At 44.5% G+C, this 27,456-nt stretch overlaps 1 protein-coding gene across 2 annotated transcripts in view; it reads right to left on the bottom strand.

The window, feature by feature from the left end:
* GALNT7 (polypeptide N-acetylgalactosaminyltransferase 7) overlaps positions 1 to 27,456 on the bottom strand; it is a 364,753-nt gene that overhangs the window by 73,822 nt on the left and 263,475 nt on the right. Inside the window, exons 5-7 of one of the 2 annotated variants that reach the window (XM_063920638.1) lie at positions 26,325 to 26,404; positions 22,297 to 22,479; positions 17,740 to 17,857 (exon numbers count right to left, since the gene is read on the bottom strand). In XM_063920638.1, coding sequence (XP_063776708.1) covers positions 17,740 to 17,857; positions 22,297 to 22,479; positions 26,325 to 26,404 — 381 coding nt within the window. Of the gene's footprint in view, positions 1 to 17,739; positions 17,858 to 21,966; positions 22,150 to 22,296; positions 22,480 to 26,324; positions 26,405 to 27,456 lie in introns of both variants that reach the window. The other variant, XM_063920637.1, reaches the window with a different exon arrangement.

Genomic DNA, 27,456 nt, shown 5'->3' with positions numbered 1-27,456 from the left:
TTTTTCCAAATTCGATGGTAATGTTTACACGTTACTCATTTCCTAGCCTGTATCAGGGTAGGAATGACCTTGTTCGGAATGCCCTTCCGAGCTAGTATCATGCGTTCAACCTCCATGCCGTCAAACGTAGCCGCGGTAAGCCTTGATAGGCAAACGGCCCCTGCTGCAGCAGGTCCTCCCGAAGGGGAAGAGGCCTCGGTTCTTCTAGCAGTAGATCCAGAAGATCCACGTACCAAGCCCTTCTTGGTCAGTCTGGAGCAATGAGGATCGCTTGAACCCTTGTTCTCTTTATGAGCTTTAGAACTCTTGGGATGAGTGGAAGTGGAGGAAACACGTACACCGACTGGAACACCCACGGAGTCACTAGGGCGTCCACCGACACTGTTTGCGGGTCCCTCGACCTGGAACAACATCGCCGAAGCTTCTTGTTGAGATGAGAGGCCATCATGTCGATCTGGGGTATGCCCCAAAGATCTGTTACCTCCTTGAACACCTCCGCATGGAGTCCCCACTCCCCTGGATGGAGATCGTGTCTGCTGAGGAAGTCCACTTCCCAGTTGTCTACTCCCGGAATGAAGATTGCTGACAGCACCAACGCGTGCTTTTCTGTCCAGAGGATGATTCTGGTTACCTCTGACATTGCAGCTCTGCTGTTCGTTCTGCCCTGTCGGTTTATGTAAGCCACCGTTGTCACATTGTCCGACTGCACTTGAATGGCCCGATTTCTCAGAAGATGGGCTGCTTGGAGAAGACCGTTGTAGACGGCTCTTAGTTCTAGAATGCTTATTGGCAGGTCGGCTTCCAGACTTGACCACCTTCCTTGGAAGGTTTCCCCTTGAGTGACTGCGCCTCAGCCCCGGACACTTGCATTCGTGGTTAGAAGGATTCAGTCCTGAATCCCGAACCTGCGGCCCTCCAGAAGGTGAGGTAATTGCAGCCACCAGAGGAATGAAATACTGGCCTTTGGCGACAGACATTCTCTGGTGCATACGTAGATGGGATCCCGACCACTTGTCCAGGAGATCCAGTTGGAAGGACAGAGCGTGAAACCTCCCGTACTGCAGAGCCTCGTAAGAGGCCACCATCTTCCCCAGGAGGCGAATGCACTGATGAACAGACACCCGGGCTGGCTTCAGGACATCCCGGACCATCGTTTGACTCACCAATGCTTTTTCCTCTGGGAAAAACACCCTCTGCACCTCCATGTCGAGGATCATTCCCAGAAAGGACAACCTTCTGGTTGGTTCCAATTGTGATTTTGGAAGATTCAGGATCCAACCATGTTCCCTGAGAAGCTGGGTCGTGAGTGTTATGGACCGTAGCAGCTTCTCCTTGGACGATGCCTTCATCAGCAGATCGTCCAGATATGGAATTATGTTCACCCCCTGTCTGCGGAGGAGAATTATCATTCCCGCTATCACCTTGGTGAATACCCTCGGTGCTGTGGAGAGCCCGAATGGGAGGGCCTGGAACTGAAAGTGACAGTTCAACAATGCGAATCGAAGATAAGCTTGATGCGGCAGCCAAATCGAAATGTGGAGGTACGCATCCCTGATATCCAGGAATACTAGGAATTCCCCCTCCTCCAGACCTGATATCACTGCCCTTAGAGACTCCATTTTGAACTTGAACTCCCTCAGAAAGGGGTTTAGTGATTTTAAATTCAGAATGGGCCAGACCGAACCATCCGGTTTCGGTACCGCGAAAAAGGTTAGAATAGAAATCTTTGTTTTGCATATGAGGAGGTACTGGTACAATAACTTGTGCCTCCACCAACTTCTGGACGGCTTCTTGCAGGACAGTCCTGTCTGCCAGAAGAGCTGGCAAGCCTGATCTGAAAAATCGGTGAGGAGGGAGATTTTGAAATTCCAGCTTGTACCCCTGGGACCCAATATCTTGCACCCAGGGGTCCAGGCCGGAGGACACCCAAACATGACTGAAATGTCTGAGTTTCGCTCCCACCGGCCCCACCTCCGGGGCGTGCAGTCCACCGTCACGCCGAGGACTTTTGTGTACCTGAAGCAGGTTTCTGTTCCTGGGAACCTGAAGCCGTAGGTTTCTTGAACTTGGGCCGACCTCCCCGAAAGAAGGTATTGGATGGCTTGGCCTTTCTGGGCTTGTTAGACCGAAAAGGCTGTGATGTAACTGAAGAAAAGGGTTTCTTCGGAGCAGGCCTAGCCTAGGGAAGAAAGGGTGACTTACCAGCCGTAGCCGTGGAGATCCACGCATCTAACGCTTCCCCAAAGAGAGCCTTACCTTGTAGGGTAGGGTCTCCACACTTCTCCTGGATTCCACGTCGGCAGACCACTGGCGCAACCACAGTCCTCGACGAGCTGATAGTGACATGGAGGAAAGCCCTGCAGCCATGGAACCCAGGACTTTCATGGATTCTACCAGAAATCCTGCCAAATCCTGAATGTTACGTAAAAACAATTCAACATCACATTTCTCCATAGTATCCAAGTCCTCAAGTAACGTGCCTGACCACTTTACTATAGCTTTGGCAATCCAAGCACTGGCAATAGTGGGACGTAGGATTGCCCAGAAGCCGTGTACATGGATTTGAGCGTATTATCAATTTTTTACGATCAGCCGGCTCTTTCAAGGTGGTAGATCCTGGAACAGGTAAAACCACGTTTTTTGAGAGTTTGGATACAGACGCGTCAACAATGGGCGGGTTTTCCCATTTTTTCCTATCCTCTACCGGGAAAGGAAATGCTACCAGAACCCTTTTAGGGATCTGGAATTTTTTATCCGGGTTTTCCCAAGCCTTTTCAAATATAGCATTTAATTCCTTTGACGCAGGGAAGTTTAGCGAGGCTTTCTTATTTTCAGTGCAGTAAGCCTCCTCACCCTGCTCGGGTGTTGTATCAGCAATATTTAACACATCCCTAATAGCGTCTATCATCAACTGCACCCCTTTTGCAAGAGATGCAGCCCCCAGCAACACATCCCCGTCACCGCAGTATCAGAATCGGTATCATCATGCATGATCTGAGCAAGAGCACGTTTAATGTGAATATACAGCGGGGAGCCCTGATGTACCAGAACTGGGCCAGACTGCCTCAGAGTTCTGTAAAGCCTGGGCTGCAGATTCATTTTGTGCAACCCTATTTGAAATCTGAGAAATCATAGATTTGATAGAGGATAACCACTCAGGCTCCCTTGCTGGAATCTGTGTTAACCAGTGCAATCCTGATTACATGGAATGGGATCATCCTGAGAGGACATATCCTGGACATTGCTTAATGGAGACCACAGACACTCCACACACACACACACACACAGGGGAGGGCAGACAGAGTTTCACCCCCAAGAATGGCAAGAGAGACACACAGATTGGAGCCAACCCACACTCGGCGCTTTTAATATAAAGGGAGACCCCCTATCAGTGGTGACTGAGAACCTTAATAGGTTACACAGTCATTTTGCAGCCTCCCCCCCCCCCCTCTACCACCCCCTGGTACCGTGAGAGATAGCTGGAGTTGCTGTGGAGGGACTTGCTCTTCACTGACAGCATTGTGCAGGCAGGAAAATGCAGCTGAACGCTGCTGGGTCCGCTCTCAGAAGCTCCGCCCCCAAAATTGCGCTGTCTTCCCGCTCTTCATAGGATTATACTGGCCTGAGGATTTGTGCTGGCTGAGATCCGGGGACCCCGACAGGCTGTGTGACCAGTGTAGAGTGTAGGCGCTGGCTCAGGGCGCCGCACTATGTACCACTGAGCCTCCGGAGCGCAGTTAATACTGCGCTCCTACCCTTATGCCACCATCTTCACACCGGCCCCCTGCTTGTTAGGGGGTCGGTGACTCACTCGCCACAAATCTTCAGCTCTGTAAGGGGGTGGCGGCATGCTGCCGGGGTGAGCGATCCCCTGTGGCGGGAAACGATCTATCACCTCAGGAGCTCAGTGTCCTGTCAGCGGAGATAGTGGCTCAGACCCCGCAGGGTGGACACTTCTTCCCCCTTAGTCCCACGAAGCAGGGAGGCTGTTGCCAGCAGCCTCCCTGTAAAATAATAAACTCTAAGATAATCTTTACTAGAGAAACTCTGTAGAATTCCCCTAGCTGTGACGCCTCCTCCGTGCACATTTTCTAAACTGGGTCTGGTAGGAGGGGCATAGAAGGAGGAGCCAGCCCAAACTCTTAAAGTGCCAATGGTTCCTGGTGGACCCATCTATACCCCATGGCACTAATGTGGACCCCAGCATCCTTTAGGACATAAGAGAAATATAAATTAACAGTTAGGAGCTGATTGTCTGGTGCGTTTATCACCTTTACACTTATCACTGGTTTATCACTTTCATATGCCTTCTCCAGGTTAATACATCTGCCCGAAAAGGTCTTGTGGGGTATCCCCGTTATGCAGTGGTTAGTACCTATAAATGTGGTCCAAGGAAGGATAACAGGTAAACCAGCAACAGGGATATGGGCGCCCAAGTCTCAATGATATCCATGAGGAGCAAAGGTTAGCCCGTCTGGTCTTATCCCACGGAAGGGCTACTGTACCATAAAATGCTGATAGAAAGGTGTATCACAGCTTGCTGGGTAGCCACATACCAGTTAGAATGCCCATGCTAACCCCTACCCACTGCCGAAAGCATTTACAATGGACACATGAGTGTCTGAACTGGACAGTAGAGCAATGGAAGAAGGTGGCCTGGTCTGATGAGTCACACTTTCTTTTACATCAAATGGATGGCTGGGGGTGTGCGCGTTGCTTACCTGGGAAAGAGATGGAACGAGGATGCACTAAAGTAATAAGGCAAGCCGGCAGAGGAAGTGTGATACTCTCGGAAATTTTCTGCTGTAAAACCTTGAGACCTGGCATTCATGTGGATATTACTTTGAAAAGAACCACTAACCTACCTAACCATTGTTGCAGACCAAGTACAACCCTTCATAGCAACTGTATTCTCTGATGGCAGTGGTCTCTTTCAGCAGGACAATGCACCCTGCCACAGTGCAAAAATTGTTCAGGAATGGTTTGCGGAACATGACAGAGTTCAAGATGTTGACTTTTCCCTAGATCTCAATCCGATCGAGCATCTGCGAGATGTGCTGGAAAAAAGTCCAAACTATGGAGGCCCTATCTCGCAGGACTTAAAGGATCTTATAACGTCTTGTTGCAGGATACCACATGACACCTTCGCATGTCTTGTGGAGCCCATGCCTCAAAGGGTCAGAGCTGTTTTGGCAGCACAAGGGCGACCTACACAATATTACCCAAGTAGTTTTAATATTATTGCTGATTAGTGTGTATATATATATATATATATATATATATTACAATGCAACACAAAATGACACAATAATTGGATGAAATGTGATGATTTCTGTCATAAAACATTATTTCTGAGATACAAACATAGTTCAATGAACTTACATGAAAGGTGGAAACTATTAGCACTGCATTTTGAACTGTCCATTAGAAAATTATCAGTGCCTGGCTGTACATTTCACTTAGAGATCTCCATTGTGCTGAAGGTGTAAAGACAATGGAACAGCTTGCCATAATTTGCACACAGGAACACTGCTTTTATTACGTAATTACAATTTAGAAATGCCAACACTGTAAAGGTTTTTTTTTTGTATTTTTTTCTTTTTAACAAACACAAAAGCAATTAATTAGTTTAGCTTTAAAATTGTAATTCTTAATGGGAACACAGAATCAACACAAACATTCTTATACACTTTTAAATGACATCTGCATATTTGCAATGTGTGCCCCATTCCAAGACTTGGGAGAGGAGGTCTGTAAAACACACTTCTGATCATATAGTGACGTGCAGTCATTTGATCCAGTACAGGTTACAATTTTGACTATTTATATTATAAATATTATTATAAATATCTTCTTTGTATTATTCTACTAATTTTTATTGTCAAAACTCTGAAGTAAACGCTCTATGACAGATGAGGCAACCTACCTTTTCTGCACATCTCTGATAAAAAATTCACCAATTTTTCATTCGTGTACCGTGTATAATGCCCACATGAACCCATGGGCTCATATATTGAGTGCAAAGCTGGCTCCGGTACTAGCCAGTGCCTCCCCAGACATTTACCTCACTGCACGTAAGGACCATTCCACTGTAACATTTTTTTTTAGAAGATAGATGCAATATCAAAATGACTATACTAGGCTTATTTTTTTAGGTAGGAAAAAAAAAATCTCTCCATTATATCCTTCAGAATATCACTAAATTTAGTTGTCACATATGGGTCAAGCCAAGTCCACCACCGTTCTCTAAAGGAACTACTACTTGATGATTCCCGCCAACTTCAAATTAAAAAAAGAGCCTGTGCAATTTTATTTAGGAATGACTACCTCGGGCAGCTATGTGCTATTTGTCAAGCTGAAATCTGATCATGGAATTACTTTTTCTTCTTGTAAATGACATCATTAACATATCCTGTAACCCAGCTTCTCTGCATATTTTGGATTTCCCATCTCCTAATATTATATTCTTATTATGTGATGATAGTTGCCTGACGAAATACACATGCTCCAGGTGGTGTCTTTTTAGACAATCACCATTTACTTATGCAGGTCAAGATCTGAGGTTTACAATGTATCCTCTAATTAGTGAACACACACAACAGACCAAAAGTAAGGCTTATTAGCATGATCACACCTGTAAGCAAAGTGACCCCTGCTGTTAGGTCAGTTTGTTTGATTTGAGCGTGACAACGTGAATGTCATTTTGAAGTTAAAGCAAGGGGTGTTGTATGGAATGCCGGCGGTCGGGCTCCCGGCGACCAGCATACCAGCGCCGGGAGCCCGACCGCCGGCTTACCGACAGTGTGGCGAGCGCAAATGAGCCCCTTGCGGGCTCGCTGCGCTCGCCACGCTGCGGGCACGGTGCACGCTATTTTATTCTCCCTCCAGGGGGGTTGTGGACCCCCACGAGGGAGAATAAGTGTCAGTATGCCGGCTGTCGGGATCCCGGCGCCGGTATACTGTGCGCCGGGATCCCGACAGCCGGCATACTGAAGACCACCCAAAGCAAGTTGTGCATGGTCAGAGCTATTCCATACTGCAGTCCAGTATAGACACTAGAGCCTGACCATCAAGCACATCTTGTATGTTTATTATACCCCTTTCACACCGCACAAATAACCCGGTATCGACCCGGCATATTGCCGGGTCGGCGTGCGGTGTGAAAGGGGCATAGCCGAAATCGCGGGTCACCTGACCCGGCAATTTAACCCAGGAATAAAGCAGAGTTATGCCCGGGTTGAATACCGGGTCAGTGGCTGTGTAAATGGGCTCCCAGGTCGATGCGTCCCGGGACCCCGTTTACTACAGCAGGGAGAGGCGGCGCGGAGATGATCTCATCTCCCAGCGGCGCCTCCACCACCCCCCGAACTCCCCCCCCCCCCCGCTATGGCAACACGCCCGGCATATTGCCGGGTCAGGGAAGCCAACAGCAGCGGCCAATGCCGGATACCACCCGGGAAGGACCCCTTTCCAATTCCTGGGTGGGATCCGGCATTGGCAGTGTGAAAGGGGTATTAGATAGGGCAGTCTCATTTCCAGGTTTGCAGTATCACATTAGATGAGCCAGATAAAATGGAGACAGTACCAACCAATCAGCTTCTAACTAATTTTTTTAAACACAGTCTGTAAAATAATTTCGGAGGCGATTGGTTGTTACTTTGTGTCTCTCCAAGCTTTGATAAATCTCCCCCATTGCACGCTTACTGAATGCTATTGTCGGTTTGATGAATCGCACAAGTAGCAAAAGGCCTGGTGTTAGAAAACATACAAAAGCCAAAAACAAAGTATACTAGGATCTATACTTAACGGGTTTATTAGTCCGAGGTTACGTTTTACATCTGTGTCAGTCTTTCAATATCACGACAACAGATGATTTGGGACCTATTGCAGATCCAGATGCAAGTAAATTTTACTTATGCACTCTTATCCAAGACGCGGATTAGAGTTGCAGCTGGTGGATGTCTCAATAGACAGCACATCGGCTGCAGCATAGAATCATTTCATAGTAGCGGCTGCCTAGCGTCCATCGCTGAATCTGGCATCTGGCCCTCGGTCGTTCTGTTCTTTCCACATATTTTCAGGTTTCCCAGAACCCTGTCTGATTTCTGTAACATCATAACTCACTGTTTTAATGCTATGCAGTGCTAGCAGGACTGTATGAGGCAATGTAATGCAGTGCTAGCAGGACTGTATGAGGCAATGTAATGCAGTGCTAGCAGGACAGTATGAGGCAATGCAGTGCTAGCAGGACTGTATGAGGCAATGCAATGCAGTGCTAGCAGGACTGTATGAGGCAATGCAATGCAGTGCTAGCAGGACTGTATGAGGCAATGCAATGCAGTGCTAGCAGGACTGTATGAGGCAATGCAATGCAGTGCTAGAAGGACTGTATGAGGCAATGTAATGCAGTGCTAGCAGGACTGTATGAGGCAATGTAATGCAGTGCTAGCAGGACTGTATGAGGCAATGTAATGCAGTGCTAGCAGGACTGTATGAGGCAATGTAATGCAGTGCTAGCAGGACTGTATGAGGCAATGTAATGCAGTGCTAGCAGGACTGTATGAGGCAATGTAATGCAGTGCTAGCAGGACTGTATGAGGCAATGTAATGCAGTGCTAGCAGGACTGTATGAGGCAATGTAATGCAGTGCTAGCAGGACTGTATGAGGCAATGTAATGCAGTGCTAGCAGGACTGTATGAGGCAATGTAATGCAGTGCTAGCAGGACATCACTGCTTCTGTGCGCTGGGTGCTAAGCAGAGCATAATGGCAACTTCTGCACAATAGGATGAATTTATGTGGATGGTTTGTACTTCGCTTAGTCAGAATTTAGAAAACATGTTTAGTTATAGCTATAAAATGAAGGAAGACGGAATAAACAGTGGGCATTCCAGATTCTGCAGGGTGCCTGAACTTGTTCACCACCTGTCTTGAGGTGGCGATATTCACTGCTCATTTGCTACGTCTACAAAAATGCCAATTGCTCAGTCTGAGCATATATTATAAAGCAAATGCACAAGTAAACCAATGTGTTAAAAAAAAAAAAAAAATCCCCAAATATCTGAACTGTAGATGTATTTTATGTCCTATAACTTTCCAGAGATTTAAAATTGCTAAATGGCAGAGCAATATATTATGAGATAAATATAATTATCCAATTAATGAATGAGGGGGACACTAAATGTGACAGTAAACCATGATTGCACTTGACCTTTTCACTTTTGTAACCAACACATTTTGAATTCCCAGAATAAAATCTGAAATGATTCTGCAAAGCATCTGAGCTGTGGTGCCCTGCCTTTACTCTGTGGTAGTGAACATGCAAAGTGAGAAAAAGCAACAGCAGCATCAGAAATAAAAGCTGCAAAAAGCTTTTTATCAGATTTTTTATTTTATTTTTGTCTTTTTAAATGATCCCCATTCCATCACTGGAAGGGTTTAGGTGTGATCCGTTGCATTGTAGAACATTCTTTGTGTAACACACATTTCTCAGCTGGCTTAGAAATCAGTGATCCGTAAGTTTAAAAAAAATAAAAATAAATACCAAGACTGAAGCAGAAGAGTAAACACCATTTTACTCTATGTTAGTCTTGATCTGAGCTTTCTCCATGTTGACATCACATGGAGAAAATAATAAGAATTTACTCACCGGTAATTCTATTTCTCGTAGTCCGTAGTGGATGCTGGGTACTCCGTAAGGACCATGGGGTATAGACGGGCTCCGCAGGAGACTGGGCACTCTTAAAAGAAAGATTAGGTACTATATCTGGTGTGCATTGGCTCCTCCCTCTATGCCCCTCCTCCAGACCTCAGTTAGGGAAACTGTGCCCGGAAGAGCTGACATTACTAGGAAAGGATTTGGAATCCAGGGTAAGACTCATACCAACCACACCAATCACACCGTACAACTCGTGATAACTATACCCAGTTAACAGTATGAACAATAACTGAGCCTCTCTCAACAGATGGCTCATACAATAACCCTTTAGTTAAGCAATAACTATATACATGTATTGCAGAGAGTCCGCACTTGGGACGGGCTCCCAGCATCCACTACGGACTACGAGAAATAGAATTACCGGTGAGTAAATTCTTATTTTCTCTGACGTCCTAGTGGATGCTGGGTACTACGTAAGGACCATGGGGATTATACCAAAGCTCCCAAACGGGCGGGAGAGTGCGGATGACTCTGCAGCACCGAATGAGTAAACTCAAGGTCCTCCTCAGCCAGGGTATCAAACTTGTAGAATTTTGCAAAAGTGTTTGAACCCGACCAAGTAGCAGCTCGGCAAAGTTGTAAAGCCGAGACCCCTCGGGCAGCCGCCCAAGAAGAGCCCACCTTCCTCGTGGAATGGGCTTTTACTGATTTAGGATGCGGCAGTCCAGCCGCAGAATGTGCAAGCTGAATGGTGCTACAGATCCAGCGAGCAATAGTCTGCTTTGAAGCAGGAGCACCCAGCTTGTTGGGTGCATGCAGGATAAATAGCGAGTCAGTTTTTCTGACTCTAGCCGTCCTGGAAACATAAAGTTTCAGGGCCCGGACTACGTCCAGCAACTTGGAATCCTCCAAGTCCCTAGTAGCCGCAGGCACCACAATAGGTTGGTTCAAATGAAACAATGATACCACCTTAGGGAGAAATTGGGGACGAGTCCTCCATTCTGCCCTTTCCATATGGAAGATCAGATATGGGCTTTTACATGACAAAGCCGCCAATTCTGACACACGCCTAGTCCAAGCTAAGGCCAAAAGCATGACCACTTTCCACGTGAGATATTTTAGCTCCACGGTCTTAAGTGGCTCAAACCAGTGGGATTTTAGGAATCCAACACACGTTAAGATCCCAAGGTGCCACTGGAGGCACAAAAGGGGCTGAATATGCAGCACTCCTGTAACAACGTCCGAACTTCAGGCAGTGAAGCCAGTTCTTTTTGAGAGAAAAAGGGATAGGGCCGAAATCTTGGCCTTTATGGATCCTAATTTTAGGCCCATAGTTACTCCTGACTGTAGGAAGTGCAGGAATCGACCCCCCTGGAATTCCTCTGTAGGGCCTTCCCGGTCACACACCGAGCAACCTATGTTCGCCATATACAGTGAAAAAGTATTGCTGTCACGTCTTTCCTAGCCTTTATCAGCGTAGGAATAACTGCATCCGGAATGCCCTTTTCCGCTAGGATCCGGCGTTCAACCGCCATGCCGTCCAACGCAGCCGCGGTAAGTCTTGGATCAGACAGGGTCCCTGTTGCAACATGTCCTGACTGAGAGGCAGAGGCCATGGGTCCTCTGAGAGCATTTCTTGCAGTTCCGGGTACAGAGTCCTTCTTGGCCAATCCGGAGCAAAGAATATTGGCCCTCATTCCGAGTCGTTCGCTCGGTAATTTTCTTCGCATCGCTGCGTTTTTCAGCTTAGTACGCATGCGCAATGTTCGCACTGCGCCAAGTAATTTTGCTATGAAGATAGTTTTTTTACTCACGGCTTTTTCTTCGCTCCGGCGAACGTAATGTGATTGACAGGAAATGGGTGTTACTGGGCGGAAACACGGCGTTTTATGGGCGTGTGGATGAAAACGCTACCGTTTCCGGAAAAAACGCAGGAGTGGCTGGAGAAACGGGGGAGTGTCTGGCCGAACGCTGGGTGTGTTTGTGACGTCAAACCAGGAACGACAAGCACTGAACTGATCGCAGATGCCGAGTAAGTCTGAAGCTACTCTGAAACTGCTAAGTAGTTTGTAATCGCAATATTGCGAATACATTGTTCGCAAATTTAAGAAGCTAAGATTCACTCCCAGTAGGCGGCGGCTTAGCGTGTGTAACTCTGCTAAAATCGCCTTGCGAGCGAACAACTCGGAATGAGGGCCCTTGTTCACACTCCTCCGTTTATTACAATTCTCAGCCCTTGGGTCTGAGAGGAAGAGGAGGGAATATATAGACCGACTGGAACACCCACGGTGTTACTAGTGCGACCACAGCTATCGCCTGAGAGTCCCTTGACCCAGCGTAAAACCTTTTTTATCTTTTTATTGAGTTGGGACGCCAAGTAGTCCACCTGAGGCAGTTTCCATCAATTTGCAAAACTGCGTGAAGACTTCCTGATGAAGTCACCACTTTCCCGGGTGGAGGTCGTGTCCACTCCCGGAATGAACACTGCTGACAGTGCACTTACTTGATTCTCCGCCCAGCGAAGAATTCTGGTGGCTTCTACCCTCGCCACCCTGCTCCTTGTGCCGCCCTGGCTGGATCAGAACCGGTTGGTCGCGGAGCAGGAACTCCGCTTGACTTAGGGCGTTGTATATGGCCCTTAGTTCCAGGATATTGATGTGAAGGCAAGTCTGTTGGCTTGACCACAAACCTTGGAATTTTCTTCCCTGTGTAACTGCCCCCCACCCTCGGAGGCTTGCATCCGTGGTCACCAGGACCAAGTCCTGAATGCCGAATCTGCGGCCCTCGAGAAGGTGAGCACTCCGCAGCCACCACAGGAGAGACACCCTGGCCCAGGGGGATAGGGTGATTAACCGATGCATCTGAAGATGTGATCCGGACCACTTGTCCAGTAAGTTCCATTGTCCTTGCATGGAACCAGCCGAAGGGAATGGCCTCGTATGATGCCATCATCCTTCCCAGGACTCGAGTGCAGTGATGCACTGACACCTGTTTTGGTTTTCAATGGATTCCTGACCAGTGTCATGAGCTCCTGAGCTCTCTCTATCGGGAGATAAACCCTCTTCTGGTCTGTGTCTATGATCATGCCTAGGCGAGGCAGATGAGCTGTAGGAACCAACTGCGACTTTGGAATATATAGAATCCAGTCGTGTTGCCGTTTCACTTCCAGAGAAGGTGATACGCTGTCCAGCAACTGCTCTCTTGATCTCGCTTTTATGAGGAGATCATCCAAGTATGTGATAATAGTGACACCTACCTTGCTTCCACAGGAGCACCATCATATCCGCCATTACCTTGGTGAAATTGGTAATGACAATCCCGTACCGCAATTCTGAGGTACGCCTGATGAGGTGGATAAATGGGGACACGAAGGTATGCATCCCTTATGTCCCGATTCATTTCAGGCATGCAATGACCGCTCTTAGCGATTCCGTCTTGAACCTGAACCTTTTCAGGTATATGTTTAGGGATTTTAATTCAATATGGGTCTAACCGAACCGTCTGGTTTCGGGATTATAACATGGTCGAATAATAACACCCTCTTGTTGAAGGAGGGGACCCTTGACCACCACCTGTTGAAGATACAATTTACGAATTGCAGTTAACACTGGCTCCCTCTCTTGGGGGGAAGCCCGCCGGGTCCTCGGTGAGGGGGCATCTTCTCACAGTCCAGCCTGTATCCCTGCGATACAATTTCTATTGCCCAGGGATCTAACAGGGAGTGAACCCACTTGTGGCTGAACTTACGAAGGCGTGTCCCCACCGGGCCTAGCTCCGCCTGTGGAGCCCCAGCGACATGCGGTGGATTTTTGTAGAGGCCGGGGAGGACTTCTGTTCCTGGGGACTAGCTGTGTTGTACAGCTTCTTTCCTCTGCCCCCGGCTCTGACAAGAAAGGACGCACCTCAGACTTTCTTGTTTCTTTATTCGAAAAGCTGCATTTAATAATGTCGTGCTTTCCTAGGCTGTGCAGGAATATAAGGCAAAATATCAGAATTACCAGCTATAACTGTGGAGACCAGGCCCGAGAACCTTTCTCCACACAATCCTCAGCCTTCCATATGCCTCTCAAGTCGGCATCATCTGTCCAATGTATATTCTACAGGACACGTCAAGCAGAAATCGACATAGCTTTTGTCTCTAGGACCCAGTATACTCATGTCCCTTTGGGCATGCTTTATAATTATATATCTATCACTTAAGACAGCATCTTAAAATATTTATATGCATACTAGGGTCTCAATCTCTGCTGATAAGGTACCTGTCCACGCTGCCACAGCGCTATAAACCCATGCCGACACAATCGCCGGTCTGGGTAGTATACAAGAATGTGCACGCTATCTGCAGGATCCCTGAGAATAGCTAGTGCAAACAGGACACCCAAGGGGAAGATTCTCAACACATCCTGGCCCTAGTGGGGAAAGGATACAGCCTGAGAATTCTCTTGTGGGAAGCTGCCGTCTCTTGTCTGGAGATTCCCGCTCTTTTTCCTCATGAGAGGAGGGAAATTTACCTCAGCATTCTTCCCCTTAACATGTGTACTCTCGTGTCAGGGACAGATGAGTCATCAGTGATATGCAAATCATCTTTTATTCCAATAATCATATATTGAATATCTTTTAGCCCTCTTGGCTGTAACTTTGCATTATCGTAGTCGACAGTGGAGTTAAACTCCGTGTCGATACTTTGTTATTTTGGATAGTGAACATAGAGAGACTCTGAAGGACTCTGTGACATAGGGAAAGACCAGGGTAGATTTCCTTTCTGTTCCCTAACCTTTTGTGCAATAATTTTACCTCAGCACTTACACATATCCAAACAGGTGTCGGCGTTGTTGACGGAGACATCCTCCCACACACTTATCCGCTCTATCACCTCCTTAGAGGAGCCTTTTACCTCAGACATGTCGACACACGCGTACCCACACACCACACACACAGGGGATGCTCTATTTGAAGACAGTTCCCCCACCAGGCCCTTTGGAGAGACAGAGAGAGAGTATGCCAACACACACCACAGCGCTATATAATACAGGGATGTACACTATACTGAGTGATTTTTCCCCTATAGCAGCTTATATACAGTTTTGCGCCTAAATTTATGTGCCCCCCCTCTCTTTTTTACCCTTTGTGTACCAGGATACTGCAGGGGAGAGCCTGGGGAGCTTCCTTCCAGCTGAGCTGTGAAAAGAAAATGGCGCCGGTGTGCTGAGGAAGAAGGCCCGGCCCCCCCAGCGCCCTGCACCCATCAGTGACCGGAGTGTGTGGTGTGCTAAGGGAGCAATGGCGCACAGCTGCAGTGCTGTGCGCTACCTTAATGAAGACCGGAGTCTTCAGCCGCCGATTTTCAACTTCTCTTCGTTCTTCTGGCTCTGCAAGGGGGACGGCGGCGCGGCTCCGGGACCGGACGACCGAGGACTGGGCCTGTGTTCGATCCCTCTGGAGCTAATGGTGTTCAGTAGCCTTAGAAGCCCAAGCTAGCTGCAAGCAGGTAGGTTCGCTTCTCTCCCCTCAGTCCCACGTAGCAGTGAGTCTGTTGCCAGCAGATCTCACTGAAAATAAAACACCTAACAAATACTTTCTTTTCTAGGAAGCTCAGGAGAGCCCCTAGGGTGCATCCAGCTCTGGCCGGGCACAGATACTAACTGAGGTCTGGAGGAGGGGCATAGAGGGAGGAGCCAGTGCACACCAGATATAGTACCTAATCTTTCTTTTAAGAGTGCCCAGTCTCCTGCGGAGCCCGTCTATACCCCATGGTCCTTACGGAGTACCCAGCATCCACTAGGACGTCAGAGAAATGTTTGTGAACACGTTGTAAAAGATAAAAAGGAAGGACTGTGCTTTCTCCTGCGCAATCATATAAGAAATGGGATTATACAACAAAGACTGAAAGAGTTTAAGCCAGTGGTTCCCAAACATTTTACAAGCACGGCGCCCTAGAGCATCAGAATTGTTTTCACGGCACCCCTAAGTCAAAGGTTTCTTATTGATAAATTAAGAAAGAAATATTAAATTAAGTAAATTGTGCTTATATGTCACCCTTAGGGTCAATTGTGTGTGTGTTGAGGGACAGGATTTGCCTCTGTTTGTCCAAACATGTTATGATTGGCAGCCCCCAGCACTGGCTTTGCCTATTACATTAACCATAAATCATTTTAATTGATCCTGGACCACCAACCCGAGGCACCCCTGCAAGTGTCCTGAGGCACCCCAGGGTGCCACGGCACACAGTTTGGGAACCACTGGTTTAAGCATAAACACTAATAAACATTTACTCTAATAATCACATGCTTAGTCATTGGATATTCTGTTCAGCAACAGCTACAGTGCTGAAGATTACCCAGTGCTCTGGACCTTTACTTACACATCTACCTAGGTGACCAAGCCAGTAATGCTGGTTGTATGTAGACAGAGGTGTAGCGAGGGTGGTTCCAGTGGCGCAGATGGGGCGCACACTGACTCGGACTCAGAGACTAGGTGGGGAACAGGTCAGGCCAGTGGTGACAGCAAGGGACACTGACATCCAGCACATGCTGTAGCTCTGCCCACCCTCTTTACGGGTGGTATTCATGTGACCGCCGGTCAGCTGACCGACAGTCACATGACCTCCTCCACTAGCCCGACGGGTTACTATCCCGATGGTCGGCATGCCGACCAACAGGGATTATTTCCACTCGTGGGTGTCCACGACACCCATAGAGTGAAAATAGAACCCGTGGCGACCGCAGGTCGCCACCGAGCCCGCAGCGTGGCGAGCACAGCTTGGCGAGCGCAGCGAGCCCGCAAGGGGCTTGCTGCACTCGCCCCTCCCCGCCGGGATCCCGGCGTCGGTATGCTGCCGGGATCCCGGCGTCGGTAAGCTGACCGGCGGTCTCCTGACCGCCGGTCACACATACTACACCCCTCTTTACATGTCTCACTGTCTGCTTGTAGCTTTGCAGCCGGGTTACTTTTGTCCTGCAGCCTTCACTGCTGCAGCACCTCTCTCTGCCCCAGATGCTGTAGCACCTCTCTCTGCCCGGATGCTGCAGCACCTCTCTCTGCCACGGCTGCTGCAGCACCTCTTTCTGCCTCGGCTGCTGCAGCACCTCTCTGTGCCCCAGCTGTTGTAGCACCCCTCTTTGCCCCGGCTGCTACAGCATCTCTCTCTACATTGATGCTGCAGCACCTCACTATGCCCCAGCTGCTGCTGCAGCACCTCTATCTGCATTACAAGCTGCAGCATAACATGTATAAATGGCTCTTCTGTGATGCAACATGTATAAGCGGCTCTACTGTGGTGTAACATATATAAGCGTCTCTACTGTGTGCAGTAATGTGTATAAGGGGCTCTACTGTGGCATAACGTGTAACAGCTCTTCTGTGGTGTAACATGTATACGCGTCTAACGTGATTAACGGATACTACTGTGCAGTGTAATGTGAATTGGCACTATTCTGTGGTCACGTCCCTTCCCCATGAAGCCACTACCCTATATATTTGTTGCATGCCTGGAGATGCACTATCCCTGTTTTAAACTTTTAGGGGGGGGGGGGGGTAGGTGCCCAGGGGAAACCTTCACCCTGAGCTGTGCAAGGTCTAGAACTGGCCCTGTGACCAATTTAGAATTTTTTTTTTCTTTGCAAATATTACATGCCACCACATGTTGGGCAGGCCCCCAATTCAGTACAGGGGAGGGGGCGTCGAAACATACCCTTGCTCCGGGCACCATGGCACCTAGCTACACCTCTGTACGTAGATGGATCCTGTAGCTAAGCAATAGGATGAATACTCATACTGAATGAGATCTGCTGATTGGATTGAACAACTAGACCAATTATAGTAGTGATCTGGCTGAGCAGTTGAAAGATGACCATACATAACGGCCTCCACCAGTGATCTTCTGGACAGATATAACAACATGCCTGATGATGATCTGATTATTTTCACTGACGGTGCTTAGAAGCCAGACAAGATGCAATATCGCCCAAGTTGCTCAGTGTTGATGATATTGCAGTGTGTGACCAGCTTTACTCAATTATCATGTTTAAAACACAGCATTTATGCATACATGTCTAGAATATAAGTTTCTTTCATTTACACTACCTTGTAAGAGATTTCAAAGTTCTCTCCTCCCCAGATCTGAAGCCCTGGATCATAAAGACCTAACTCAAAGAAATAATCTCGCTCAATAGCAAACAATCCTCCAGCCATGGCAGGGGACCTAGAAAACAATTGCATAGAATAACCTGTTATCATGCAGCACAAAGTTGTGATGTGTAATTATATATCTGGAAAGTTAAATACAAAGACAGAAAATCTAATTAAAATGTATGCATGCACAGAAAGTGAGAAAATCCATAAAAATGAAATACAGGCAGATGTAAAAAGACAAAACTGCAAGTCAATAAGCAAAGAAATAATGAGATAAAAACTTCTGTCTTATGTCCGCAATCAACATTTACTTTTATTTTTTATTAATTAAATTCTAAGAAACGTTTCAACACTTTCTGAGCAAAAAGGACAGGCATTGTTCATTTATCATATTAAGAAAATGACTTCTCAAACTGTACTGAAATGTTGTGCCTATTAATAACTTTCTTTCTACAGATAAACAACTAATGGGCAACTGTAAATACAATTACGGAAAACAAAGACTAATGACCTCCAAATGTCAATGATGGCAACTGTTTTTCATTTTTTAAATAAAACAAAGGGATCAATTGAATTATTGGCGAAGTTCTCGCCCCCATAAGCAGGTGCGGCTATATGCCGCACTTACTGTACCTCCTGATTTGCAGATATTTGGTCACAGCCACATAAAGCTGTATACAAAAATCAGTGAGTCCGGGGTGAATTGGGCCACAAGTTCTGCTGTCGATGCAATGGCAACTCACCCCCTCCGTCCTTAAAATTAATTGCCCCTAAAGTGTGAAGTGTTACAAAAGTATTAACAATGCTTGGTTAGATGTTACAAAGGTGTTTATTTTTTTAAAAGGAAGAGTGTTCTCTAAGTACAATCTATATTGTGAATTTAAGGCCCCCATATATCTGACCCTCGGAACCACGGTGGCCATTGATGATCTGCGATCAGTTGGGGAATCAGGGAAATTCTTAATGTTAACAACCCCTGATTTGCTGATCCTGACTATTCTCTGGTTGGAATAGGGGAATTGAGATCTGTAAACCTGTTGTATAATCCTGATTCCCCAAGCCGGCCAGGACCGGGAAATTGCGACAATCTGTTGCTTTAGAAGGCACTTTAATGACTGTGAATTGTTTAAATTTTATGCATGTAGGCCATAAAGTAAATGAGGAGTAGAAGAAAATAATTTAAAAAGCCTTAAATTAATAATAATATTAAAAACCTAATTGGGGGTATCCATTTACCCGCGATAGTGCCACAGGTGTGAAAAAACGGTTTTTTTTCACAATTTTTTTTATCACCCAATCCAATTAGGTACTGAGGAAAACACTATTTTTTTCCACGAAAATACATAGGATCCGCGAAAAGCTGCGGACCTATGCATTTTTGTGCCACTTATCTAAGGGGCACTTATCGCAGATTATGCTTCGCACATAATCCCTGATAAATGCCAGCATCGGGGATAAACTCTGGTTTATCGGGGCTAATTGGATAGCCCCCCGGTGAACCAATTAGCCATGGTAAATTACCGCGGCTAATTGGATACCGCCCATAGTTGCAAAGTATTTATGGCCAATTCGGTGGTCTGTTTTTTTTTCTTACAAGGCAATAATGCTAAAATTACAGTTTTATAGTGAAATATGGAGTGATGTTCCTTAAAAAAAAAAAATACATCCAAAACTTAAAACTTTGTAGATGGATGTGCTAAAGTCTACACACTACTGAACTATTGAACCAATAATATACATTAATTAATTGGAGTGCTTATACTCAACTACATTTGTTCACTTTCGTCACTCCTCTACAACAGGTAGCTATGTTAAGGGGAGCAGACACAGGGCTAGATTTAGTAAATCTTCTACAAATGAAAACTGGTGGTGTTGCCCATAGAAACTAATCTAAGTCTGTCTATCATTTTCTAGGATGCAATTGAGAAATGATGGCTAGAACGTCATTGGCTTTCATGGGCAACGCCACCACTTTTCATTTTTTTAAGCTTTAGTAAATCTACACCACAGAGCGTCTGTGAAAATACCCTAGGTGGATGGCTTAATATATAAACAAGGGCTGGGACACATAAAACGGACATTTTCTCTCATGATAAGAATCTGGTCTAAAAAAATCTCTTATACCAATTTCACACTGCTGATTCAAACGTGGGTTATTGCTGGGTTAACCCTATCGTGGCTCGTGGTGAAAGTGTCCCAAAAAATGTAAGGGCCACTGTGAACGGATGACTTGGGTTCCATTCACAGCATAGGGAAAGTCACATTCCCGAAGCATGGACGGCAGACCAGTTCATGACCATGACGGCAGACCAGTTCAACTGCACCCGTGTGCAGTGTAAACGGCACTGACCCGGGAATAATCCTGGTTGTAACCACAGTCTGAAAGGGGTCTGTCCTGGTTTATAACAGTGTCCCGAATCCTGGGTCAGATACAGGACTTTGGTGTGAAAGGGGTATTAGTAATATTTTCCTTCAGAATGCAATTCTTTACTGAGGAAACTTGTGCAGCCTTGCTTTCATCTTCAGTTCCACCTATTACATTATTTACATTACACATCACCTCCTCCATATCTGGGACAGCTACACTTTCCTCCAGTGTGGAAATGAAAACATACAGTTCTGCACATTTATCTCACAGGCACAAGAAATGCAGGGGTTAGAAAAGTGTTGAAAGGGATGAGCCTTAATATTATTAGAAGGTAACCAAGCACCACATCTGCAGCACAAGTAAGCTGCTATCTGTCAAATTGAGCAAGGGGAGATTAAAATAGAACACGTGCAAACAGAAATGAGTCACAAGTTAACAGTCCGTGACTGACCAAGAAAACTGCCAATGTGTAGCAAGGGCAATTCACAAAATGTTGCAGTCCCACTTAGCCTAAAATATATATAATAAAATATATCTTCTACAATAATTATAGTAATAAAAGACAGAGAAATTGTTTCTAGACTTTGCAGCAAGCAGCTAACTTCTAAGTTATTAGTGTTTTTTTCATATACTTTGACATCTATCAAATGTCACTGTGCCCTCATATCTTAGCTGTTGTGTTCTCTTGATGTAGGCATTCATTACCTGCTAATGTCTGTACTGATTCATTTGTAAAATAAAATAAAGCTATTAAAAGAAAAAAGGGCAGTGATAATCCACGACCACATAAAGTTTATGTATATAAATATACATACATACATTTCTGTATCTCTGTGTGTCCTGACGACGGAGCTGCGTGCTCCGAAACGTTGACTATGGATAAGTCTATGCTCTTTTGAAATTATCGTCGTCTCCGAGTAACGGTCATTTTTTGGACTTGTGTGTGTATATATATATATATATATATATATATATATATATATATATACACACACATACACACACACATACATACATACATACATACATACATACATACATCTTCACACACACACACACACACACACACGAACTCCGAGGACACTTGTTACATCCTTATAATGCACAAGTGAATAGGAGTGTAAACTCCTGTTAATATTAGCTGTGTAAATCATGCTGTCATCACTACAATACGGAGTCATAGTTATGTCATCACTACAATATTTTTTAGGAACACTTCACACATTACCAAGAATACTGCACCATATATACACCCTAGTACAGATTACAACAGTATACCACAGCGCTGAGGAATTTGTGCCTTTACATGGTCATGGAACGTATTCCCCTTTTCATGCACACTAGCTTGTGCAGACTATGAAACTGAACCTAATACTTATATTATAAGAAATGCAACATTATCCCGTAACAGGAGATTAACATTTCTCAATATTGTGTGTTTATCATTTTGATGAATAGCTTTGATATACTGTATGAACATTATAAAATAGTAGAAAAAGAAAAAAAAAAGATTGGATTCTGTACACATTATAACAGTTTTAAACTTCATTTTCAGAGAGGGTGATTTGACTAGCATGCAGAAATCCAGTGATCAAGGCACTGCACAATAGCACTATGTAACAGATATGGAAATAACATAGTAGCCATAAAAATAAGGATAGTTACTACTGGTCAAATCACTCCTACATGTAGCAGCTAAGTGGGACTGCAGCAGAAGATTTGGAGAGGGGAAGGCAGGCATGCTGTCATTTAGTAGATCAGTAGGTCATATGGAAAAAGAAAACAAATCCTGGAATTGGTTTAGTGATTACCGATATGGCTCAGTTTTTGTGTTTCTCATATCCTTCTCTTTTTTGGTCAAGGGCACCCGCTTCCAGAGCATACTCCAATCCCATGCTCCTCTAGCATACCCATCTTCATCTCCTCCCCCTTGTGGAACTAAATGATAATTGTTGCCATCAATGACATCTATCAGTGGTACAGTGCATGCAGTTCTGCGGAGTTGTAGTGGATGCAGGATGGAGGGGTTGACACGGAGTACAAACATATGAACAGAAACATCATGGAAAACAGGGAAAGGGAACAAAAACAGAAATTGGTTTTAGACAAACATGGATAATTAATAAAATTACATTCTTTACCAATAAGGTTCGGTTTTATGCTTTCGTTTGGCTTTTTCTCTGTCGCCTAATGGAATTCGTTTCCATAACATGCTCCAGTCCCAGGCCCCTCGAGCAAAACCATCGCTATCCCCACCTTGCTGGGGTTCAATGGTATAAATATTGCCATCAATGTAATCTATTAGAGGAACAGTACAAGCAGTTCTGCCAGGATTCCAGGAGGAAAAGAATAAAACACAGTATTCACAAAAGGAACTAGACATACACAATAAAGTAAACTGTAGTATAAAACATTTAAAAGCAACAAATATACCTAATAATATCAGGTGCCATTTTAAATTAAACAATATACACGTAGTCTCTCCCATATACAAAATTCATGGGACCAGATGTATTTTGGATATCAGATTTTTCCATATTTTGGAATATTTGCATAGCATAATGAGATATCTCAGGGATGGGACCCAAGGCTAAATACAGAATGCATTAATGTTTCATTATACATCTTGAATACATAGCCTGAAGATTATTATTATTATTATTATTAACAAATATTGTATAAAATTAAGTTTGTGTATACTGAACCACCAGTTGCACTCAAAAAATCCATATTTCAGAATTTTTGATATAGGAGACTCAACCTGTAACAGATGTATATAAATGATGGTATGGGACCTATTACTCATAAACCTGTAATCCGGAAAGATCAGAGCATCAGAAACATAAATAGTAAGCAACCGTTACTGCTTAAAGATAATATTATGCACAGACATAATCCAGTGCATATACTCTTATTACCGTGAGGGGCACGGTTCCGGTATGAATGGTCGACCATGTTATGGTCGACAGTCATTAGGTCGACCACTATTGGTCGACATTGACATGGTCGACCTGGACACATGGTCGACACATGAAAATGGTCGACACATGAAAAGTCGACACATTAAAAGGTTTACGTGAGTTTTTTTACTTTTTTTGGTGTCGTTTTTTGCGTAAAGTGACTAGGAACCAATTAGTGCACCGCTTCGCTCGCCATGCTTCGGGCATGGTGCCTTCCCTTCGCTCGGCACAGATTACCGTTCCAATCGTAGTCCACGTGGATCGTAAAGTATCGAAAAGTTCCCCAAAAGAAAAAAAAGTAAACAAACTCAAGCCGAACTTTTATGTGTCCACCAGTTTCATGTGTCGACCATGTGTCCATGTCAATGTCGATCAATAGTGGTCGACCTAATGACTGTCGACCATACCATGGTCGACCATCTGAACGGATACCGAGGGGCACTGCTAAACAATTTACTGAGGGGGAAATTACCAGATGCGATAAGGGGAATGATGGGCAGAACTTTTAAATGCAATTAAAAATGTAGACATAATGCTCCACATTAGATAATAGATCCCATAACTGTATATATATTTCATGACTAGATTTATTAAGGTATCTCTTGTCTTCAAATTTCATCTGAAATCTGCAAATCTGTGCAAATTCTGCTCAAAATACAAAATGACTTCCCTTGACCTCATCAACAGTCGCAATTTCACAGAAATAGCATTGTACAAGTAAACTTAATAATTAAAAGGCATTTACTTTTAATAGGATTAAAATAAATTATTAATTAAAAACTGCCATATCTTTCCCTTTAACCAGTTCCAGTACTAGTCATCCTCGACTGGATTCACATGCACTCAGACAATAATGCCATTATTACAACCAAGCTATAGTCGGAGGCTGAGGATAAAGGTGGTGGGATGGGGCATTTGCTTGCAAAAAAGTAGAATAGCTATAATGGCAGTGTTCAAGCTTCAGTTTTTAGAATATTTTCATTTCACTTATTAGATTTTGATTTAAATATGTCACATAGGGTTATGTAATTTCTGCAGTCACACCAATACTATGTGAATACTATGTTTGTGCCAGACGGCCTAATACACTAAAGCACAATACCAGGACTTGTGCAGAACACTAACTGTTTCTACAAATTATTTTAGAACATTATCACCAGATACTGTTGGATATTGTTTTTTATAGTCTGTCTGGGATATCTTGTGAAGTTTGATGGCAAAGTGCCAAATGTGCACTATTAAAGGCGTATTAAAAATAGACTAAAATGAAAACTGAGATCCACTGACTAAACTTTACTAAAACAAAGTAAAAAAAATTATCTAAGACTAAAACTGAATTTAAAATCCTTGTCCAAATTAACACTGGACATTTTTAAAGAACAATTATGTGTAGAAAATATTTGCAGAAAATAAATATGACCTGCTGTGAAGGAAATATGATTGGGTATTGCACTTGTTGGTTCTAACAAACTTAAGACATTGATTTGTATATGCTATATGGGAGTACTACAGTAAGTCAGACTCAGTATGTAATACATTAACAGCCTACTGCACCTAGCTCACTAAACACATAGTTAAAAGGGATCCGTTCAATTTTCCCGGCTGTCGGGATCCCAGTGGTCAGCCGACAATGCCGCAAGCCGGAGTCCTGGCAAAACAGGACTATTCCCACTCATGGGGGTCCACGACACCCATAGAGTGGGAACCAATCCCGCAAGGGGACTTTTTGCGCTCGCTCCGCTGCCGGCATTCTGGCAGGCGGGATGCAACTGTCGGGATATGGAAAGCCGGCATCCCGCCCGCAGGTAATTCATACCGACTCCGGTTAAAGGTATGCAAACTTCTCAAGGGAATTTTAGAGAAATGATCTTCTGCAAAATCCATTATAGTATCATTAAACTGTTTGCAAAAGTTATGACTAAAATTAGACTAAAATGAAAACGGATATCTACTGACTAAATCTTGACTAAAATGAAGCAAAAGGAAAAGACTAAAATGCGTCTATAAACCAACTACAATTTTAAGTAAGAGACTCAGGGGGACATTTACTAAGCAGTGATCAGAGCGGAGAAGTGAGCCAGTGGAGAAGTGCCTATGGCAACCAATCAGCACTGAAGTAACATCTATAATTTGCATATTATAAAATTATACAGAGCTGCTGATTGGTTGATGGGCAACTTCTATACTGGCTCACTTCTCCACTCTTATCACTGCTTAGTAAATATCCCCCTAAGACTAAAATTAAATTGAAAATCCTTGTCAAAATGAACACTGGCATGATGTCACCACAGATTATTTTGTATGGTGTCTTGGACTTGGGGGAAGAGGTCCATTATTTAAAGAGATGCATTTTAACATGCGTCTTGTATAAGATGTATTTCTGAAAAATATTTGTAGCCATCACTTCAGCACTTATGTATTTATATTTATGACATGTGACACCCTCTAGTGTAAGCTATTATTATTTTCAAATTCAGCTGTTCCTTGTTATAAAAAAAAAAAGTGCTAGGCTTTTATATGAATATACTCCTCAGTGTTTTAGGCTGTACTTGTAGTTTCCACTATATGATACATCATCATGATATTCTACTCTCCAGCAATTTTACACTGTGATTTGACTTTCTATCTCCTCCAGCAGCCTGAAACTAATGAATCTCAGATTCCCAAAATTTCCCAGTGTCATACAGACAGAAGTCATGTTCAACAATGATGCAAGAGTAGAAAAGATAATCGTGCCAGGCTCCTGACCCATGACAATAACGCAATTACCTGCTGCAGACAGGAGAGGACTCTACAAAAGGCATTAGCCTGGGAGAGCTGTCAGTCAAGCAGTGTAATTGGCCAGCACTGCAGTGTTCTGTTGCTTTGACTTTGGAAGGCAGCATAAAATGAGAAAATTTGGTGTGCACTTTCAGATGCTGCAGCTATCTCAGTGGGTGTACATGCCGCACTGACACAAAGAAGAGGCGTTTAATTACATAACAAACAAATAAGATTTTATGTTCTCTCAGCAAAGAATTCATTTTATATTGTGTTTCCCATAAATCTAGAAAATGCAAACATATTACAGTAATTTCAAATTGTCCTCTACATCATAGTGCAAAGCTACAGCTCCCTCGGACACTATGTTACTTGTTCCTTGACTACAATGAGGATCTGACATATTAAATTAAACAGAGTATAACTTTATAATACAGATTGCACTTTACCTGTCTTTGGTGATGGGAGATACTAATGGTGCATACCAGTTAATCCCTACTTCACAGTGTGCATCTAAATAAATTAACACCTACGAGAAAGCAGGGAGAGCAATTGCACGTTACTGATGAACACGAATTAGATAAACAGTTAATGTCTATAGACTATATAAGCACAGATTGTAGACTTAAGGTATGAGAACAAAATAATCATTGTCCACAAACCTTATGTCTTGTAATGCAGTGGTGTTCAACCTTTTTCAGCTGGGTAACAATTGTCCATGTGCTACTCTTCTGGGACCGCAATAGTGTCAGTTCGCAATGTAAATTCTATAGCAGTGGTACCCAAACTTTTTTGAATAACGGCGCCCTACAGTATCAGAATTTTCTCCACGGCACCCCTAGGCCAAAAGTTTCTCGTTGAGAAATTTAGAAAGAAATATTAAATTCAGTAAATTGTGTTTATATGTCATCCTTTGGTTCACTTGTGTGATGAGGGGCAAGATTTACTTCTGTTTGTCAACATATGTTATGATTGGCAGCCACCAGCACTGGTTTTGCCTACTACATTGACCATAAAAATGTTTAATTGGTCCTAGACTACCAATCCAAGCACCCCTGCAATTGCCTTGAGGCACCCCAGAGTGCCACGGCACACAGTTTGAGAACCACTGGTCTATAGAATAGCAGACCCCCAAAAAACGATTTTGCATTCTGATTTGTGGTTCTGGATGCAGATTGTATATGTTTGTTTTTAGGAATAATAGTTCCTATTCAGCTAAAGCAGCAGATTCTGGTACTGCTGAGGATCGCATGCTGGGGGCCGCCCAGCATGCAAAGTCCAACCCTTCGATGCAATCGCAACGGAATTGCGATCACATCGCAGAATGGGAAATTAGGAATGACCGCCCAGAAAATGCCTCCATTGTCCTGACCACGCTGCCACAATGCCGCTCCCCCTGCTGTCAACCATATTGAGATCACATCCTTCCTGGATGCGACTGCAATGCGAATGGCCATGCACGTGTGCTGCAGTCACAGAGCATATCTCCAAAAATAGTCCGTTTGCGATTTTCGGAGATCTGCGACCCTTACTGAATGAGGGCCAAAGTACAGTCTATAGCAAAGGCTCTCAAACCAGAGT

Source organism: Pseudophryne corroboree, chromosome 1 (assembly GCF_028390025.1).
Source record: "Pseudophryne corroboree isolate aPseCor3 chromosome 1, aPseCor3.hap2, whole genome shotgun sequence".
NCBI lineage: Eukaryota > Metazoa > Chordata > Amphibia > Anura > Myobatrachidae > Pseudophryne > Pseudophryne corroboree.
Note: the sequence above shows the minus strand (reverse complement) of the source record. Positions and strands in the feature narration are given on the sequence as shown.